This window comes from Sphaerodactylus townsendi, linkage group LG02 (assembly GCF_021028975.2).
Source record: "Sphaerodactylus townsendi isolate TG3544 linkage group LG02, MPM_Stown_v2.3, whole genome shotgun sequence".
Lineage (NCBI taxonomy): Eukaryota > Metazoa > Chordata > Lepidosauria > Squamata > Sphaerodactylidae > Sphaerodactylus > Sphaerodactylus townsendi.
Window position 1 is genome coordinate 66,005,799 of NC_059426.1, and position 20,015 is coordinate 66,025,813.

At 40.6% G+C, this 20,015-nt stretch overlaps 2 protein-coding genes across 4 annotated transcripts in view; one reads left to right on the plus strand and one right to left on the minus strand.

The window, feature by feature from the left end:
* VIL1 (villin 1) overlaps positions 1-3,481 on the plus strand; it is a 41,750-nt gene extending 38,269 nt beyond the window's left edge. For both annotated transcript variants that reach the window (XM_048485291.1, XM_048485290.1), the window contains one exon: positions 382-3,481. In XM_048485291.1, the coding sequence (XP_048341248.1) occupies positions 382-495 (114 nt within the window). In that variant the 3' untranslated portion in view covers positions 496-3,481. The remainder of the gene's footprint in view (positions 1-381) is intronic.
* An 81-nt stretch (positions 3,482-3,562) lies between these two features.
* The window catches only part of USP37 (ubiquitin specific peptidase 37), a 45,193-nt gene continuing 28,740 nt past the window's right edge, over positions 3,563-20,015 (minus strand). Inside the window, exons 14-24 of one of the 2 annotated variants that reach the window (XM_048485289.1) lie at positions 18,058-18,137; positions 17,345-17,509; positions 16,542-16,607; positions 15,326-15,470; positions 13,430-13,685; positions 12,322-12,488; positions 10,530-10,590; positions 8,309-8,424; positions 5,422-5,491; positions 4,839-4,977; positions 3,563-4,527 (exon numbers count right to left, since the gene is read on the minus strand). In XM_048485289.1, coding sequence (XP_048341246.1) covers positions 4,440-4,527; positions 4,839-4,977; positions 5,422-5,491; positions 8,309-8,424; positions 10,530-10,590; positions 12,322-12,488; positions 13,430-13,685; positions 15,326-15,470; positions 16,542-16,607; positions 17,345-17,509; positions 18,058-18,137 — 1,353 coding nt within the window. In that variant the 3' untranslated portion in view covers positions 3,563-4,439. Of the gene's footprint in view, positions 4,528-4,838; positions 4,978-5,421; positions 5,492-8,308; positions 8,425-10,529; positions 10,594-12,321; positions 12,489-13,429; positions 13,686-15,325; positions 15,471-16,541; positions 16,608-17,344; positions 17,510-18,057; positions 18,138-20,015 lie in introns of both variants that reach the window. The other variant, XM_048485288.1, reaches the window with a different exon arrangement.

The following is a 20,015-nucleotide window of genomic DNA, read 5'->3' on the forward strand; positions in this document are numbered from 1 at the left end:
ATTTTGCTATTCCGCACAGCTTCAAAGAGCACTGAAAGCAGTTTGAAAGTGCATTATTCTGCATGTGCGGAATGAGCCCAAGACACACCCCTACAAAACCTGTCAGCCCTGAAAGTACAACCAAATCAAGGCTAGTATTTTAAAGTCAATTTTCATGTGTTCAGTGTAATTTATAAGGATTCTAAAAGCTACATTTAGAGAACTCTGAGAAATTGATCATTGGGATTCCCACTTCACTCCATCTTGAGCCCAGAGCAGCCTCTGGTCTGAAGGATACAGTTCTCAACAAATCTACACAATGATGAATCCTCACTGCGGCACGCTCAGTTTATCATTCTAGCTCCTCCTTTCTCTCATCCGTACTTTTCTCTCCTTCAATAGGATTACTTGTCAGAGGACGATTTCAGTACTATCTTTGGAATGTCTCGACAGGAGTATGCTACTCTGCCACAGTGGAAACAACAGGCTCTCAAGAAAGACAAAGGACTCTTCTGAACGCTAAGTCCCTGCGGCCATTATCTGCAGGTGGAGGCTATTTTTAAAAAATCTGTGTTCAAGTTGATAACAGGAGTTTTACAGGATAAATGGCCGGGTCTTGTCTGTCGCTGAGAGATTTTCAGGGACAAAATGCAAGAGTATTTAAATTATACCTGCAAGTTTTCCAGTCAAGGCTGAATCAATATATTTTGTTCCCTAAGTCAGCTTTCGAAACATGAACATAAGTACATTTAAAAAATGGAAATGAGTAGGCAGTCCAATTCCAGATTTATGCTTTTTAAAGGGAAAAAAATCACATGTCCTAGAAGGCAAAACATTTCTAAAAACCAGGAACGCCCTCCCAGTGCTGACTATTGTAGAAAATAAGCAATACAAAAACTGTACTGTGATTACCACTTGCACCCTTCTAAAAAGAGGAACCAGAACATCAGTGTTAATAAACAGTGTTTAATTTCTCTGAAATCTATCTACACATCATTTAAAGAAAAAAGGCAGAATTGTAAAGAATACATAAGAAACACATCTGCTATAACACAGAAAAGTGCTGTTCCACATGTAGTGTCCAGAGACACAAGGTGACTAACATAAATACCATGGCATCCTCTTCCAACACACATGCCCAGAAATCATTCACACTCCCTCCCCCCATTTTTACAAATAACTCACTTAAGAAACAACAAAAGTCAGGAGGCTAGCACAGGAAGCTGACTTTTAATTTAATTCTGGGCGGATCCATTACATGCTAGAGCAGTTTAAAAGCATTCCCCCCCCCCCCCCCCGAAAACTCTCAGCTCCCTAGTTCTTACCCCAGAACTCCTGTTTCTGACATCAGATGATAGCCTCTATGAATTTGGAGTGCAGTGTTACTTCATTTAATGTTAGATAATTGTTTTGACCTTGACTTGGTTGCCATGCAAACAGCTTAATCTAGGATCCTAAACGATTCTGCAACACATGAAACAAGTGTTGCAGTGTTGTTTCTAAGCCTCTGTTTTACAGGATGCTCCGGTTCCAGTTGGTGAAGAAAACTTTTAATGCACAGTCTGAACTGTATGCCTAGGAGTGTCACAAGGGGTTATAGGCTCACGGCTCTTTATACGAAGTAGTCTTCATTAAAGAAGGAGGTGCTTGGTGTTTTCTAAGGTTTTCTTTAACAAACTACCCTGAGCCACCTTCATGTATGTACAAAACTTGGTGAACAACAGTGATGGAGAATTTAATTACTTAGTGCAAACACATGTATGGCTATTTCTCTTTATAATGAATTAAATACAGCACAGTAAGACCAATGAATAAAGTCAGACTTAAAATACGTTGGCTCAAACTAGATCTGCTGGAGACCGATATTTAAGTTGTTACATCCTTTTGAAACTAATAATAGTATCCTTGAGCTGATGTATAAGGATGTTTTATAGCACACAGCTCTAAAAGAAACCCCTATTTTCTTCAATAGGCAATAATATCGTAAATATCATCAGCTACCAGGGTTCCCTGAGGCATTCAATATTTCTGTAAAATTGTTGCAAAAGGATCTATAATAAGAGATGTTAAAATCACATGCCTTAATATTTGGTTTTAAATGCAGCTGAATGGCTATACAAAAACCATTTATGCTCTTGCAGAATTTTAAACCATCGTATGAGATCAGTGTGGCAAAGAGATGCCCTCCTCTGGTGACCCTTATCTCAGACTTTGAATTCAGGCCATGGAACACAGAACAATGTGTCAACTGAAACCCTCAGAACTAAAGAAAGCACTAGTTCCTTCTCTGTCATCATATTTAACCTTAAAAAAATTGAGAACAGTGACTTCAATGCAGTACTCAATGTTGCTGTTATAAAGGCTTGTCAGGTGCCATTTCTTGCTAGGCAAGAGACTGGCTTCCAGTAGAAAAACACATTAAGTGTTCTTCCATACAACTCTGGAGGTAATACCCATTTGAATGGCAGGTTTACAGTGCAATCCTATGCAGAGTTACTCCAGTCTAAGCCCAGTGAAATGAACGGCTTCGGCTGCAGTAATTCTCCTTAGGTTCACACAGTTTACCAAGGCATCTCTCTGGGATGCTTTGCCTTTAAATATGCTGGCTATTTTGCCTCACCATTGATCAAATACAGTGCTGTTACTTCCATATAACTGCTTAATTACGGCATTTATTTAGAGAGAAAAGCAGCTCTACACCAGAACCATAGGTCTTATTTTGAGATCTTCTTTTTTCACTGAAAGAAGATCTTATTGTTAAAAATAAAAGTAACTAACTGCCGACAGGAAAAGGTATAATGGCAAGATAAATTAGTACAATATGCTTCTCGGAGTGTGACTGCTGAGCCTTTGTCTTATTTGACAGGCTGATTAGACAGTTAAAGTATCAGTACAAAACAGGGGCCATGTAGGTTTGCTTAACATAGCCGGTTATTCTGTTAGCATGGCAGGAAAACCCGTCTCCAAAGTGTAGAGCCAGTTGTCTATTAACTTCCATGGGTCTGTGCTTTCGAGTTTCAGACTTTATTAAGTAGAAAGTCTTTAATGGTAATAAAATATATCCTCCCCCCCCCCCGCCCGCCCCGAGTGGAAAAAGCCTTCAAATTCTCAACACCGGTTAACAACCTTTTCAAAGGAAAACCCTGAGTTAGGAGCAAACCAAGAAGAAGCTACATGGTTAGCAATTTCATTGCCAAAAAAAAAGAAAAGAAAAAGAAAAAAGCAGCAAAGTTAACAATCAGGTCCAGCACTAAAATGAGAAACTTGCACAAATCAAATCAAAGCTTTTCTCTTTTGTCCAAACTAGCTAAAAATGATCATCACATTATCCAAATGCATTTTCGATAACAAAGCCTCATAATCTATCCAAGACCACAGCACCATCTTGAGAAAGAACAAAATGCCTTATGAATATATAACAGTTTGGAAATGTTTGATTTTTTTCTACAAGTGATTTAATTGTATTTATCACACAAATAAAATAAAGCCAGGTATATTTTAATGCTTCTCCTATCAGCCTTGTCCAACACAGCACTCTTGCAGAAGAAAGCCTCTGCCCACAGTATCTATGCAATTATTTGGGGCTCAAGGCTCCATAAACACAGGGAACGTAGCAGAACAGTTGTTCATATGCCATTTGCTGATTAGCACCAGCTGTACACAGCCTGAAAAGGACTTCCAAAGGCTACAGCTTGCACTTCCCATTGTTAGCTGCCTCCATCTCGGTTCAACCGGAACAGTCTTCAGTGAAACCCAGCAACTGTATACAAGTACACCCACACAAATTCAGAGAAATAAAGTTGTCCTGCAAATGGCAGTACTTAGCCAAGAATGCAGTCATAATGAATAAAAACTTTTCAAGTTAAAATATATATATATATATATATATAATTTTCAACAATGACCTGGGTAAAGATGACATATGCAACATGTTCCTGAGCACCAACCGTTTGCTTTCTGGGTCTATGCAATGCTGTATTTAGGAATCCCTGTTTTGGCAGTGCCTGGTTATCCCGTGTAAGAAGGGAGATGGACACTGAAGTTAATCATCTGAGCTTTCCAATGAGCTTGCCAGATTGATTGCAGGCTATTTCTGCTCTTTTGTGGTAAAGGGGAAGAAAGCCCCACTACGTGGGATATTCTCCGTTCCCCAGTGATAGGAGAATATATGAATCTGTAGGGTCTTCTCACACTATTCCTTTATGAGTTTCTGAAGGAGCTGCTTCGTCTGATTAACTCAACTGCTGGCAAAGTTACTTTAAAAGTGAAGTGAAAGAAGCCTCCCAGCAGGAAGCCAAGTAACAGCAGCTTAAACGGCACAGATGAAGTTCAAAGACAGGTACAGAACAGTCCATTCCTCCTATTCCAAGGTGTTTGTCTCAGTGGTACCCTGAGTTTTTGGGGTTTGTGGCTCCTGCAAGTTCAGAATCCTATTGTGCTCAGGAAAGAGGAGACAGTCTTCACAGGGGCTGCCGAACTGATTTTCCCAACTCTGTGCAAGGCAGTTGCATATTCTTTTCTGTTTCCAGTAATTCATCAAATATCTCCCTGGGAACAAAACAATGGTTCATATCAGCAAACTAAAGAATGCCTATAGGGGTAGCAAAAGTATATGGTATGCAAAAGTCAGGCTAAGAGCAAATCCGGAGAAGTTCCAAAATAACCACTTTGCAATTTTATATCTTTACTAATAAGGACTGCAAAACTGAGGCCCTGAGAACTTCCATGTGTGGTTCATGAGCTAACTAGTAGGAAAACAGAAGTACTTTTTTCATAAAACTATTGAGATTTTAAAACAGGAGGAAACAAATGCAAGAACACATTGTGTTGTATGGCGAAAATACATAAAGGATATTTACTTGTGCATATAAAAGAAGATGTAGCCACTTCGGTCCCTGTCACTCTGCACAGAGGCCTCTTGAGTTCTGGATACTTCCAGATCATTGTATGTGAACCATACCTGTTTGCGGATGTCGTATACATCACTAATATAGTGACCTTAAAAAAGAAAGGACAGGAATAACATTTGATTTCCAGACTATATTAAGGATCAAAAAACCCTTTCCCAAGCTACTTGCATAAGAATTACCTAATGTGTATATACTGGGAGATACATGAAATGGCAGCATCTTGTGCGAGGCACCAAGACCAATCTTTTGGTAGTCTCATCAAAATCAATTTAGATAATTTTAAGTAATCCGCCTTTAAAAATACAAGGACAATATCACAGGTTCTTCAAGGGCTTTTCAAGTGTTTGGACTATTATACAATAAAAGCAACACACTCACAAGCAATGAATTTGTTGTGGGAAATTGAACTTTTGAATCTTCCCAAACACTTGGACATTATTTTTCTTCCTTCCCAAGGATTTGTGGTTGCCTGAAAAGGCCCCCAAAAGACACATCTTTCATACATGGAGAACAGTTGTGATCCTAGTCTTACCTGAGGAGGATGAATCTCCAATATGGCTGACAATACTAATAAGGCGATAGGAATTAGGAAGCTCTCCTGTCTATGGAAAAAGAAACCAACAGTTAGCTTTGCTAAGCATAGTTTGCTTCTATTTCATTCAGGCAGGGAGGTGGCTTACAATTTTTATGAGATCACAGCAGCTGTGCCACACACTGGAGTCAACCCTCCTGAGTCTGCCTGCTTAGCTCATATCAGATCACCAGACCTTGCAGCAAAAGTATGATTGGTTATCATTTTCCTAAAAGTGAAACAATAATATCATCTCAATCTCTAAACTGGAGAGTAAATAATTCCCCTGTGTGTCTGTGGATGACAGGGCAATAGAATGTTGTTCAAATTTACAGTAGTGAGGTTTTATGCAAACCATTCATCCCCATGACTACTTTACCAGTACAGACATGGCTCTTTGCTACCCACCCCCCTCCCCCAGCTCCTTCTGAACCTTAGTAAATTGTAAATCTGTGTGAAATGGTCACAAGAGTTCAGAGGGGAAACTGCCTTTCATCGCTCGTCTGCAAGTGCAGCATTGCTGATAGAAGCAGGAGGAGGGGCAATATCAATCCACAAGGATACGACAATCTAAGGGATCAATTTTCTTGAAGTTGGAAGAGATGGGAGGGAGGACAACAAGGTGCCAAAAATCCTCATCCTCACTTTCCGCTACTGAATCCAACCCCATGAAAACAGTACAATAAAATAGCAGGAACACATTGGCCAATTACCCACAATGCATCAGCTGCGTGATGGGGGCAAATGTGAATCACTGCAAGATTTCTCATATGGATGTCTTTTCTCAAGTCAGCTTTCACTTTCTATTCTCCCCATGGCAAGCAAGATCACTTCTAGCATGAATTTAATTTTGCTTTGTAGCCAGAGCAGGCAGGTTTTGCCAGTGAGCACAGCTTCGCCCTGGGCCTCTTTCCCTCTGCCCACAGCCAGCCCACCTGCTCTCACCACCCCCCACTCCCTCATGCTGGTTTGCACACTTCCCCCTTTGCTCTCTTCCCTGTTGCCATCTCCTTCCTGCTTCTCTAAATCCATGTATCTATACATTGGACAGCACAAGATACCCTCACTCTCTCGTGCACCAGGGATGGGAGGGAAGGAGAAGAGGGAGAGATGGAGGTGCTCTCAGCAGCCAGTACAGGTGTTCCCTATCTCTGCTAGGGTACCTGCTGGGATCTTCCAATACTTCCGGCCAGTGGGGGGGGGGGGGTTTCTGTGTGTCGTAGGGTGGTGGTTCCCTCCTCTTCTTTCGAAGGCACGCACGTGCACACCAACAGCAAGCGCCTCTAACATCAGCAATGGCTAAGGAGGCTGTGCCCGTCCCCTCCCTTTTCTCTCTATTGTTCAGACTTACTCTCCACCACCACTACCGTCACCCTCTTTGCTGGCAATTACCCTATCAGCTTCAAACGGAATTTTCCTTCGCTTTGCCAAAATAAAGAAATCCCCAGCTGGTTTTAGGCAACTGACAGCTCCATCTTGCTGGAGCCTGATTGCCATTGGTAATTATTGTAGAAGGGTGTCCCCACCACCGAGTCTCTGCATCAGAGGGGAAGAGAACATCAGTGAGATCTGTGCCTTTAAGGCTACTGATGGGCAGAGTTAAGAAAAGCAGCACAAGGAGAGACCAATTACTTCAACAATCAGCAGCAGGGCAAGCACTGGGGTGCCCCCTCACGTGTAAACAGAGGAATGCGAGGAGAGCTCTCTGCAAACCCAGCGTACAGAGAACAGCCTCGAGGTAAGGGTTTCCTGCGTAATCGGCCACTATCTGTGTCCACTGTATTATTAATATATGTCTGGTTCAGATAGTGAATTAATGCATCATTTTCCATTTTACTAGAGAGTTGGCTAAAAGAATCAATATATTCACAGTCCATCTGTCACCTTTTGGAATCAGATCCATTTGTTAAAATCCTGAGAACTGGCAAAATTTACGCTAGTCCAACAATCCATAAGGTTAAGAATGGAAACTCTAAACTTTATCATATGCTGCTGAAGTTACAACCTACATGAACAGGAAGATGTCCTGAAGGGTACATGCATACTAAAAGCACAAAGAAATCCCAACCACTCTAAATGTTAGAATGGCCAGTGAATAACACAGAACAAGAAAAATTTAAGACAGGTCTTTAAAGTAAGACCATCCAAGATTACGAGTAAACAAAAATGTTTTCCCTGAATTCAAAACAAAAACAGGGCTCTCAGCAGAAAGAGATCGTAATCTCTGTATCTGAAATGACACTTGGGCTTTTTTTGAGAGGCCACTCTTCCCGACAGTGAAGCAACCACGAAACAGCACTGACACCCACAGGAGTGTCCATGTAAATGCACTGCAGTAAAAAAGAAAGCACATGGACAAACTAGTTGCTCTTGCACTCCACTACAGCAATCTGAGTTTTTGGATGTGGCTAATTATCTTTCAAAAAATTGTTTCAGTACAGACAACAGTTACTCAAAACCAAGATGAATACACAAAACAGATATTCAGCCTCATGCTATCAGATGTGTTCATATCCTCCTCAGATACAGTGTGTCTTCCCCAGGTTCTACAAGAAAACTAACATGCTATTCTGCCCTGGTAAACACATGACTAGGCAGGAATTCTGAATCTCCAAGGCTTAATGTATTCCACTGTCTTTCAGTGATCCTATGTAGCAATTAAGAGACTTTTACAGACTTTGGTAGAGAGATAACCAAATATATTACACAAGGCAAACTACACTGCAAAAACAAGAGACCCTGAACACATGATTTTGTTCCCCTGGAGTAACAGGTCCCGCTCTGTGGGTGCAACAGCAACCCCTCACCCCCCACCCCATGCAGTGCTCACGGTATCAAAGTTCCTCACCTCAGCGTTTCTCTTCAGTTCTTCAGCCTCCGCTTCTGAGTACTCCATATCTAAGACATCCTCATTCCCAGAGTCCTCATCGGAGCCAATGCTGTCCAGAAGAGAGCTGTTAAACTCTAAACAGCATGAAAATGATACTGCATAAGACACAACTTCGCGTATGAAACAAAGATAACAATACTTTACAGCAGAGTAGACAAACAAGTTGACTACAAAGTCCAAATGGAACAGCCCTCTTTTGCCAAGGAAATAAAAGGGACTTCAAGGAATAGATTCTACTACCTGCACAAAACACAGAGAATTAGACAGCATCTGTGCTTTCAGTGTAACAATTAGATATTTAAAATGTAGAAACCTCATTTATGAAAGATAATTTCACTGAGCAGCTCAAGGTTCATATCTCAAATGTTGGTGCTCAAGTTAAATGTTTTACCACTGAAGTGTTGACAGCATTCTGCCAGCATTTTGCCTCTTCGTGGTTCTCTCCTGATAAGATTCATTCTTCACAATGGGAATTGACTGTCCCATTTGGGCTGAACAGAACATATGCAGTTGTTCTTTCTGGAGTTTATATTGTCCATAATTCCATTAATAAGTATTTACAAGTGGGAATGCACAAGGACCTGTTTGGGGAATTCCATTTTTCCCTCCCTCACTATTTTCTTTCTTCCTTTCCTGAAAGACTCTCCCTCTAGGCTCTCCCTTTTCCTGCTTCCTTCTCTCATCCAACAGCCAACTTGCACTTATTTTGGAGGTTTGTTTCAGGTTTCCTTGTTCTCTCCATTGGGCTCTACCTAGGAAAACTGTGGCATTTACTTAATTTGTATCCCACCTTTCTTCAAAGTGGAAACAAAGGTAGCTTACGTTATTCCCCTCTTCCCATTTTTATCTGTACAACAACCCTATGAGGTAGATTAGGCTGAAAGTATGCAACTGGTCCAAAATCACCCAGTGAACTTCTACAGAAAGATTAGAATTTGAACCTGGATCTCCCAGATCCTACTCTGAGGCTATACCTGCTTCACCACATTTGTAAATTTTTCAGACATCCTTCTCATCACACGCTCACTCATTACCTTCTCTCTTTCTCTTTCCTGCTCACCTCCAACTTGCTGGTTCCAGCTATTCCTGTCAGTTCGGGGAGGCGGGGGGCAGAAGTTCCCATTCCTTCTACTCTGCACACTGCAGTGCAGCTGTGCCTCAATGCCCACCCCACCCCTTCCTTCGTTTCTCTGGCTGCAGAATGGATTTTATTGTGAAGATGGGTGGGCAAAAGTCCCCCCACTCTTCCTCCATTTCAGTGGTACGCCAAGATTGCCCCCTTCCTCCCGCTCAATGACATGATCAGGCTTCCCCCTTCCCTTCCCCCTCTCTGTTGGCGCCTTGCCCAGACTGCTCTATGCAGGAGCACTGAGGCTGTGCCATCCCTGCCAGCCTGAGGTAAGCATGTTATCTGCACTTGCTCAGAGAACTTTTTTTATTTGGAGGGGAATTTAACCCCCCCCCCCTTTTTAAAAATGTCAGATTTTTTTTCAAACAGCTGTCAGATTTTTCTGCCAGGGGTCCGCCATTTGTGCAGAAAAATCTGTGTGGGTGACAGGCGCCTCCCGGCCCGCAGATTTAAATATCCTGTGATGTGCGCCTACGTGGCCATTATTAGATAGATGATAGGGAAGGCACCTTCCCTGGCGCTGCAATTCTACCACTAATCTCTGCACCCAGTTTACTTCAATGGTCAGGGGCTTCACATATGCAGTCATGCAAATTGTAAACTGTAATTTCTTATTGTTTGTAGAGAACTGTCTATAATCAGCTGCTGCTTGAGGAATCAGTGCAGGGTGATGGCATGTGTGAAAGTCAGCTACAGGAATTAATGTACTAGACCAGCAGTGGATACAGAAAGTTCACATTCAGGAGAACCAGATCAATTTATCCATGCTTCACAAAAGCTTTAACAAAGCTGTCACCAACTCTTTTAATTAAAAGAGATCTGAAATTATTCTGGAGATTCCAACTAGGAAACGTCTGAGAAATGTCATGGGGAAGTAACAGGTTTAAGTTAAACAAGCAAAACATTTCAAGGGGGAGGGTTCTGAAGAACAAACTGTTGCTTGTGTTTTCTTAAGACGTTTGAACAGTTTTATTACTTTTTTCAAAGTGCTCTGATTGTTCAAGTATGATATTTTTTTAAAAAAGCTGATATTTGCTTTTGTATAGCTACCTTGTAGACTTAATTCAGTGGCTCGCTTAAGGTCATCATCTTCTTTCTGTTCTCGCGCCTCCTGCTAGAGGAGAGAAGCAAGCTTAGTTTACTGAGACATTTTGGCTTCTGGTGCAGGTTTGTTTGTTTGTTAATTAATTCATTAATGGGATTTGATAAACCACCCACCCCCAAAGGGCTCTGGGTGGTGCTTCTCCTGCCTACCACTAAAAGTTATGCTGCTTCGGTTTGTGTAGCAAAACACATTCCCTCAGCAGGTAGAACTGTGACCAGTGAGAGCCCAAATGTTCCAAAGGACAAGTTTTAAACAAAAGGCTGTTCAAGTTTGGTATGCATCACAGCAAGTCCCTGGTGCCACAATACGCTCTCTGAAGTTTTTCTTTCTTTCTTTTTGAAAAGAACTGAAATGAATGTGAACTATTTGCAAAGCAAAGAACAATTGCTGCTACTCTATTCCTAAAGCCAATTGAGGACACAAGCCTTAGTTGAAAGTGGAAAACCCCCACATTGCATTAAAAAATGTAAAATACTGGTGTTTGCAGCTTAACAAAAAATAGACCATGGCTGTACACACATATACTCCTCACCTTCACCCCACCTTCATCATATACAATTCCTCAAAAGGTTACTTCAATCACAGCTTGCACATATTTATGAAAACATTGAAATCCCAAATGTACACTTCTGTAACAAAAACCTGGAGAATGAGATGGCGTTACTGTGCAACTATTAAATGCACACATGAGAAGTGGCAGCAAAGAGAACATAATCAAGGACATTTTAAAGGGTTCCTGCTCGCTATGTGCATACTCAGCTAAAAGGAATTACTTTTCTTTGAAAGATAAACAGAGTTAGTTTTTGATGATTCCCATGACCAGCTTTTAGTACAGTAACCAAACCAAACCAAGGGGTGGCAATTCCACTACAAGCAAAATACTAATACTATGATAGTCATAATTATGGTCATGTTGAGACAGCATAAACGTATAATATTGTTCTTCAAAACAGGATTCTGTACCACCAACATACATTTTACTGATCAACCACTGTATTCAAAAGGCTGATCCAGTTCAAAATGTGCAGCAGAGTGGATTCTGGATTACTTGTGGCCATCACAGAACATTACAGTTCCGAAACATTATTGAACAACTCAAGTCATCCAATGCTTTAAAGTCAAGTATTTGCATTTTCACAAGTTAAAAGGTCAAATTAGCAGGCATTTTCCCCAGTGTACAGAAAGCAAGTTACCACACAACTCTCTAAGGGCAGCCTTCTGCTTTCTAGGTTGTTTTCCAGTATCCAGTTTATGTGAAAGACTCTTCCACGTAAGGAACTTGAAACAGTAGATTCATGATTCAGCAACAGGAAAAGACAACACAGGATGGAAATTCCAGAATTAGTTTGTTTGAGCAAAAATAAACAGGAGCCTTGGGGCATCTAAAAGACTAATAAACTGGTAAAAACAGTGATTTTATGTGAGAAAAAGTAGACACGTGGATCTGAGTGGAAGGACTCCAATGTTTCCATTGGAAAAGTTGGAAAAAGTTTTGCTAAACATGCCACTTGAAAACATGTCAAGTTCAGCCATGAAACTTTCCATAAAGCTTACATGAAAACACCCAAGAATTTCTAAGCTCCTGATTAGCAAATAGAAGTAGCATGTTTTTTTTAAAAAAAATCCTTTCCAAATAGTTCTTGCATAAAGACACACTGAATGTTAAGTGACTTCCCAGCACTAGGGAAGGAATGCCTGATTGGTTTGCAGAACTTGGGAGGAGACTTTGGCTCTTACTTGTTCTTGGAGGCTCTGAGCCAAAGCCTGCTGTAGCTCCTGTTCCTCTCTCTCTCGCTCCATGTCATATTGCTGCAGCCAATCGACCTCCCCCTGAGTACCTTCCGGTGTTTTATTTTCCTTGTTCTCATCAAAATCTTTAGTTATCTCAGTGAAGTTGGCAAATCCTATGGAAACAAACACACTAATAGTGATACTCTGGTTCGGCTGGGGGAGGAAACAGGAACTTCTCTTGAAGGCTACCAGTCAAGTTTTATCTAAGACACTAAAATTTAATTCAGAGTGACACCTACTGGCCTGGGAGCATCTAAATATGAATGCTACCCAAGAGAAAAGTTTCAGCAGTAGCAAACTTTCCCCCATCTGATCAGAGATGCTCACTAAATTGTAATTTTTTAAAAAATCCATTGACATTCAGCAAAGTTTACAGCCAAATACTGCAGTGTGCATCAAGAAGAAAATCAAGATAGGACATTTACACTTAACCAGTCTTTCCTGACATGCTTTGATACTTTTTCCCATTTTTCAGATGCAAAAAAGGTATATTTTGTTGGATTCTACAACTTATCTTTCCTGTCTGCTTTCCTTTCACTGATACGCTGACACTGCTACACAACTTAACTTCTGTAACAAGCTAGTGTGGGTAAATAAAGGCTTGAATGCCATCTGGACTGTCTACATGTACAAGGAGAAGGGGCAATTGTTTCAATTCCCCCTGTTGTGGAAGCCCAAAATGTCCCCTCTGACATGCTGTTTTTTGGGGGGACCCCACCCAATAATAGTTTCCATGGGAGAAGACTGACCCTTCTTGAGCCTACAAAAATTCTTAGGGGGATCTACACCATATTTTATAGTCAACATGGGCCAATTCAAGGGCTCTGGGATGTTCAGAAATTAGACCTTTTGCCATGAAAATCCTTGAAAAAGTCTAATTGTTTTAAAGTTTACCTCACTAATTTTTGTGCAAACCTCAAACAGTTTAACAGATGTTTTTATTCATCTCCTCCTGGTTTCCATCTGACTTTTTCCCTTCCCCATGAATACTGCCATTCTAATTACAACTTTCTGTTTAAAAAAATGCTTAAAGACTTAACCTCCCGACTGTCACCTGAGTCTATAGCTGTTTTGGGCTTCTCCACATCCACGGGTTCCAGATTCTCTGGCAACTCCTGCATTTCATCATCTCCAAAGCCAGTATCTGGACTGTTTGTTGGCTTGTCTTCGTCATGGCACTGTGGCAGCGAGGCTTCCCTCTTACTAATTTCCAGGACTGCAGCAAAAAGCTCATCCTCGTTCATCCCATCAAATCCAGCACTTGCCAGCTCTGAGGTTTTATCATTCTCTGTTTTGCTTTTCTTTGAACCCTGCCGATGAATAAAATAATGTAGACTTCAATCTGTAGCATGATGTACACTCTTCCTTTCAGTTATTCTTGTGGAAGTAAAAATAAGTAAACAACTCTGAACCCACAACCTCCCAAGAAACATAATTCTAGGGTCTAGGGTTGTCTCTGTCCATTAGGTAAAAATGTGGCATGTTTTGAAATTTTAAGAAAAGCATTTTTGAGGATTTACAATAAATGAAGGTCTCTTCATTTGTTACCATCATTTTAATGTTTCTTATAAGAGGTACATCCAAATTGTGGCTTGGATGCCAAGAGTAATCAATGCCTTTTGTGCTCCTTAATACGAGTCTGAATGGTGTGTTTTGTAGTTCTTATGTACACCTTTCCACAGCTGCAGGGTATGTGATAAGACTCCTGCAGAAGTGACACTGTAGGCTTAACCAGCCTGAAAAATCTGCAGTAGCAGAACATGCTCTAAACAAAACTGAACATAACATTTCATTGGAAAACACTGAAATTCTGGACAACTCGGATGGTTGCTATGTCAGACTACATAGGGAGGCTATTGAAATCCACAAACACTAAGACAACTTCAACAAGAAGAGACCCTGAGAATTAACAAAACTTGGCTACCAGTACTTAAAAACACTGGAATCAAAGGACAAGGGCAAGCTACGTTCATGGACAATGAACTCCCCCCAGACACAGGATTTACATTCACTAATACTGTTGCTACTGCAGAGAATGCAAATGCAAATACACATGGACTGAAAACCCCACCCGCAATACAATGCAGTCAACCACACCTTTACATAGCAAGTTCCACCCAAACATTTACTGATTGATTCCCCACCCTGGGACATGGACAAAATATACCCAACTAAACATTTTCTTCTCACCGGACACAGTATGTAGCACACTTCTCTCTGAGATACACCTTTGAAGATGCCAGCCACAGATGCAGGTGAAACGTTAGGAACAAGTTCTACCAGACTACAGTCATATATCCTGGAAAGCCTGTATAGTCAAATCTCTAGGTTTGCTATTGGGAATATAAATTTGTTAAACTGTTTACTGGGGTTACACAGTCTTGGTTCAGAGCTCAGGAACTGAGCATTCAATATAGTTACAAAAAGTGGAATGTTGAAGCTAAATGTGCCTTCACTAATCATAAAAGCAACCAATTGCCTTTTATGATTAGTGATGAGGGCACATTTAGTTTCAACATTCCACTTTCTGTAAATATATGAAATGCACAGTTCCAGAGTTCTGAACCAAGACTGTGAAACAGTAAACAGTTTTAACAAATTTATATTCCCAATAGCAAACCTAGAGATTTGACTGTAGAGGCAATGGGCTAGGAACATTTTCAGACGTTCTTCACAGTAGAACCCCAGGATTAAATCTTGAACTGGAACACTGGTTTGCAGGCAAGAAAAAAAAAACACCTTCTCTTTGTTCACAATAAACTGTGGTTTGCTCCAAGTGGAAGATTTCATTCTGGGCAATTTTTGGAAAGGAAGACTGTGTGCAAGCCCAAAAAACTCAAAGGCTCACCCTTGAAACAAACAAGGTTCCGTTGTCTGAACGTAGCCAGTGAGTTCCCCTATCAGCCTGCTGCAGATGATGAAAAAAACACCCTAGCAAATCTTTCCTTACTTTCTCTAGCTCCTCTCGTTGCTGTTCCCTGATAGGGAAATCACATTGTTTTTGGCGGCTTGCGACAGAGCGTTTCAACGGTTCATCTTCGCTGTCTGAATCCACAGTATTTAGAATGGGGCCTTTAAACTTGAATGAGTACTTCCTGTAAAGTAAAATGAACACCTTAATTCCTCAGCCCAGAGGAATCCTGACAAAGCGAGGAACTGCAATAGTACAACACTTCATATAATCGCTATCCACTTCCAGCTTCTTTTCATAGCCTCCCTTTCTACTCAGGTAGAAGCAATATATTCAAGAAACAATCTCTCAGGAAATGTTTATATCCTTTCTCTAGGTGCCTTTTAAAAAACTGAAACGAATTAGAAATTACTTTTGTGCTATGACTAATTTTTGCCAGTTAGTTATTAACTGTAGTGAACCAAAGTTTTTAGTTTTTCAGAAAGTGAAAAGTTAAGTCAGTCTTGTATAATTAAAAAGCATCTCATTGAGCAAATGTGGTCATTTTGTTATCTTAAATTTCATTTTACAGCTTCCAGTACCTGGTTCACTCATCTTAACCATGTTTCAGAAGGAAGGAATGCTCATTTAGCTGCTATCGCAAGGTTCTTTATTCAGTCTGAGGGTCCAATCTATTCTGATGGTCTTGGAGGTCTACTGATTAAAAATCCTGCCCTTCTCACTATACGAAGCCCCTATTTGGATATCAGCAGCTCCAGCTAGATTGGAGGCTATGCAGGTGACATTCTTGCATACTCTTCTGAGAGCTCCTAAATATATTTCTAATCCTAATTTACTGCTGTAAATTGGGTGCAGTCGAATTTTTCTTATGGCTTGGCAAGCTGCAGTAAAATATATTTATTTATTTGCTAGATTGTGAGTCCCTACCAGAGCTCTTAAGTCACTCAGGTTAAATTAATAGAGGATCAGCTGCTGAGCTGTAATCAATCAGTTGTTGAGATGTAATCAAGGAAAGGTGGGATACAAGAACTGAATATAGAACAAAAAGTCAAAATTTTTCAGCTGCAACAGGAATCCCAAAACAGGATGCGTTTCAGTTTAATTGTGAAGAATGATAAAAAGCAAAGATATCATTAATATAAATAAGGGGACAAAACAGAGCAAGCAAAAAAAAGCTGTAATCAGAATTAATGTTGTAGATCTGTTCGGTAATACACTTTCAGATCCCTTAAAAATTGTATAAATCATGACTCACCGACAGGATGTGGAAGTGCTTACAGAGCAGGAATTCACCATTTGGGATACTTTCAATGGCCGAGAACTGATATAAAAATTAGAAGATGCAGGTGATTATTGTCTGTCACTGAGCCCTGATAGAAACCAACCATTTTAATTGGGATTATAGTCATCAGTCCATGGCAAAGACACCATGACAAAACCAACCAACCAACCAACCTTGAATCAGAAGAAGAAGAAGAGTTTGGATTTATATCCCCCCTTTCTCTCCTGTAGGAGACTCAAAGGGGCTTACAATCTCCTTGCCCTCCCCCTCCCCCCACAACAAACACCCTGTGAGGTAGGTGGGGCTGAGAGAGCTCCGAAAAGCTGTGACTAGCCCAAGGTCACCCAGCTGGCGTGTGTGGGAGTGTACAGGCTAATCAGACTAACATTGCCATGCTACAATGTTTGTGGGAAACATTTAATTCTTTACTGTTTTCCATGCCAGCAGGACAACTGTGGCTACTTCTTCTCAACTCTTTTTTCCCATGCCCCACTTCCTTATATGTCAGCTCTAGACGCTAAAGGACAAAAACACCTGCAGATTAAATTCTAGCAATAAGCAACAGAAATAACCACACCATTATCAAAAAGAGAATAATCCAGCAGAAGATATTCTGCACATGTTCAATGGTTTGCTGGTAAAGAGGATTCAGTTCAGCTTTCAGAAAGTTTTACAAGATTATTTTAATGACTACTGTTTTAAGTAAACAAAGAATATTGTCTTTAATAATGTTTTTTACTAGCAATATTGGTACTGGAATAAACTAAGGAGCTTACATTGCAGAGTGTGCACTCCACCCAAGAACAAGTGGGGGCCTTGTACTTTCTGTAGAGTGAGGCTGCAGGGTTAAAAATCTTGGTATAATTACTTGCTGTCCAACTTTGTGATTGAGAGAGAGCGCTACATTGAAGCTGTATCGTTTCAGATGAAGAATCAAGACCCTTAAGACACAAGAACAGGTGGAAGTTCAGTAAATATGTTCCCATCTTAAATTGGAGCTGCTATTCTGTGTACAAATACCTACAAGTAAACTCCTATCATCACACATACACAATACTGCTTCTGACACTGCTCTGTATTCCCAGAGAAGAGTACTACCTTCACTCCTCTGATCACACAACACAAGCAACACTCTTGCTTAGTGGTTACAAGTTTAGCCTGTTGATTAGAAGGGCTATACATTTCTAACATGAAAACATATAGTTTCACACCTAGCATTAAACTATGTCTCTGTGTGTTAGCTAAGAATTCTGTTGCTGCAAGTTCTTTCTGACAAACAGGATTTAAGCACTCTCAAGAACATCACGATGGGTTTTCACTCTCTTGCGTTAATGTTACTTTGCTCTGAACTTAACACAAGTGAAATGCCAGTCTTCCCATATAACACACAACTAACTAGTTTCTGCTATAAATCCTCTAAATCACCTATTACATTTCCTGAAAGTTGCTTCTAGTTTCATTCAGTTTTATTTTAAGATAATATACTTGCCTGGGAAACCTACTGAATTTGTGAGTAACAAGAGCCGATTTCCCGTTGCACTTCTCACAGGAGTATTCTATCTCTTCTGCCTATAAGACACAACACACACAGTGAGCATATTACAAAGACTGCAAACCACCAAAGTCTCTTGCAATATAGCTATCCAACTGTCTCAGCAGGGCAATAATCAACTTTCACTGCAGAACGTAATATAAACTTTAAAAGTCCGACAACTAAAGGAATAGCAGGCAGCTCATAGACTAAAGATAGAATAGTGGGGGAAAATGAAGTAAATGAGAGATATTCTTCATATCCATCATTTGCTGTCTTCCGTAAGTAGATTTTTGCTTGGTGCTGTACCTTGTCTTGATGATCCCATTCTTTTGGAAATAATTACTGAAATACATGCGCTAGCCTGATAATAAAGAAGTGCTGTAAAACACATTCAGCACTCATACTGTGACTGACGTTTCATGCCATTAGTTCAACTTTTGATACTTGATTCTTAAGTTAGTTACCCAGAGCCATGGTTCTTGAACTTAGGGCTATGAGTCATGATCTTAAGAACTATTTTTGAATCCAAGAAAGAGAAAAAGCAGGATGAGCTAGGAGAGAAGGCTTAATGGCAAATTTGGGTTTACTACTGCATAATGCATATAATGGCCATGAAGTACAGCTTGTTAAACAGTAATATTGTAATGGACCCCCACACCTTCTCAACTTCTTCAGGAAGGGAAACCACTCTCTGACCTAGCTTGTCCTATTTTTTCCTGCCTTTTTTCCTTCAAGGACTGAGGTGCTTAAGAAATGGTAGCGTAAGATAGAATATAAGCACTTTCTCTCAGCCCTGTAACTGATCCTGAAGGTGAAGGATGCCCTTTGTCTTAAAACCTTTCTAGGCAACCCCCTTGATAAGGCATAAACAGAATAAAACTTTTATTAACACAGAGGAAATGGGAAAGAGAGACAAATAACTTGGAGATAAGGACAGGTGAGGCTATACACACACACACGAGAGCTGGCACAGAGATTCAGTATTTAGTTTTTCAAGCACAGACTTAATAATATTTATTCAGTTTCAGTTCTCAGTTACAGTTCAGCTTAGATGTTATATAGTGGTTTTTTCGATGGTACAGTTTCTTAAACCTAGGATGTTCTGGCTAATGGCTTGTTCACACACACATAGGGTTCTAACAGGCTTGGTACATATACTCAGACCTCACAGTTTGAAAAACTCTCAACTACAACACTCTACTGAGGAAAAACAAAGCAAAACTCAGTACCCAAGACTAACAAATACACTGGAATGCTTCCCTTGCTAGAAGATATTCCTCACTGGTTTATATCTATATGACACTTCATCTTGGCCCCTTTATAAACCCTCCACCAGTCCTCTTTATAAACCCCTCCACCAGTCTGTGTATATTAATGCTTTCACCACAACTTGCAATGCTGTCAATAGAACCAGTCACACACTTTGGCTGAATTACTCTTCTCGGAGATGTTATGCTTTTTAACTCAGTTAAGGCACGATAGCTCTTAACACCAGAAACTCTAAAGTCCAGAAGCATCTCAAATTGTTCTGTCAGAGGTCCCATTCACATTGTTCCATTGTCTGCATTGTCAATGAGCGAGTCAAGAAAACAATAATGTGTGGGGTATTCGCCACTGCAGCTGCGCTCCAGCAGCAGCAGTGCAAACAACTCCCCCACACCGGCGTTTTTACCGGCCCCACACTGCTCTACATGGCCAGTGCAGAAGTGGCCAGAGAGTTAACTTATTCCCCCCCTGCATCATCTAGTCATTAGGACAATCAGGGTGCAGAATGCCGCAATCCATCAGGTGGCTTTTCCTATTCCGAGGCCTTTATGCCTCACTCTGAAAGTAAACAATGCTTTGCTTTAAGACAGACCTGCACTTTTGAAAACATACATTTCTCTGCAGTCCATTACAAATGTTATTTATTT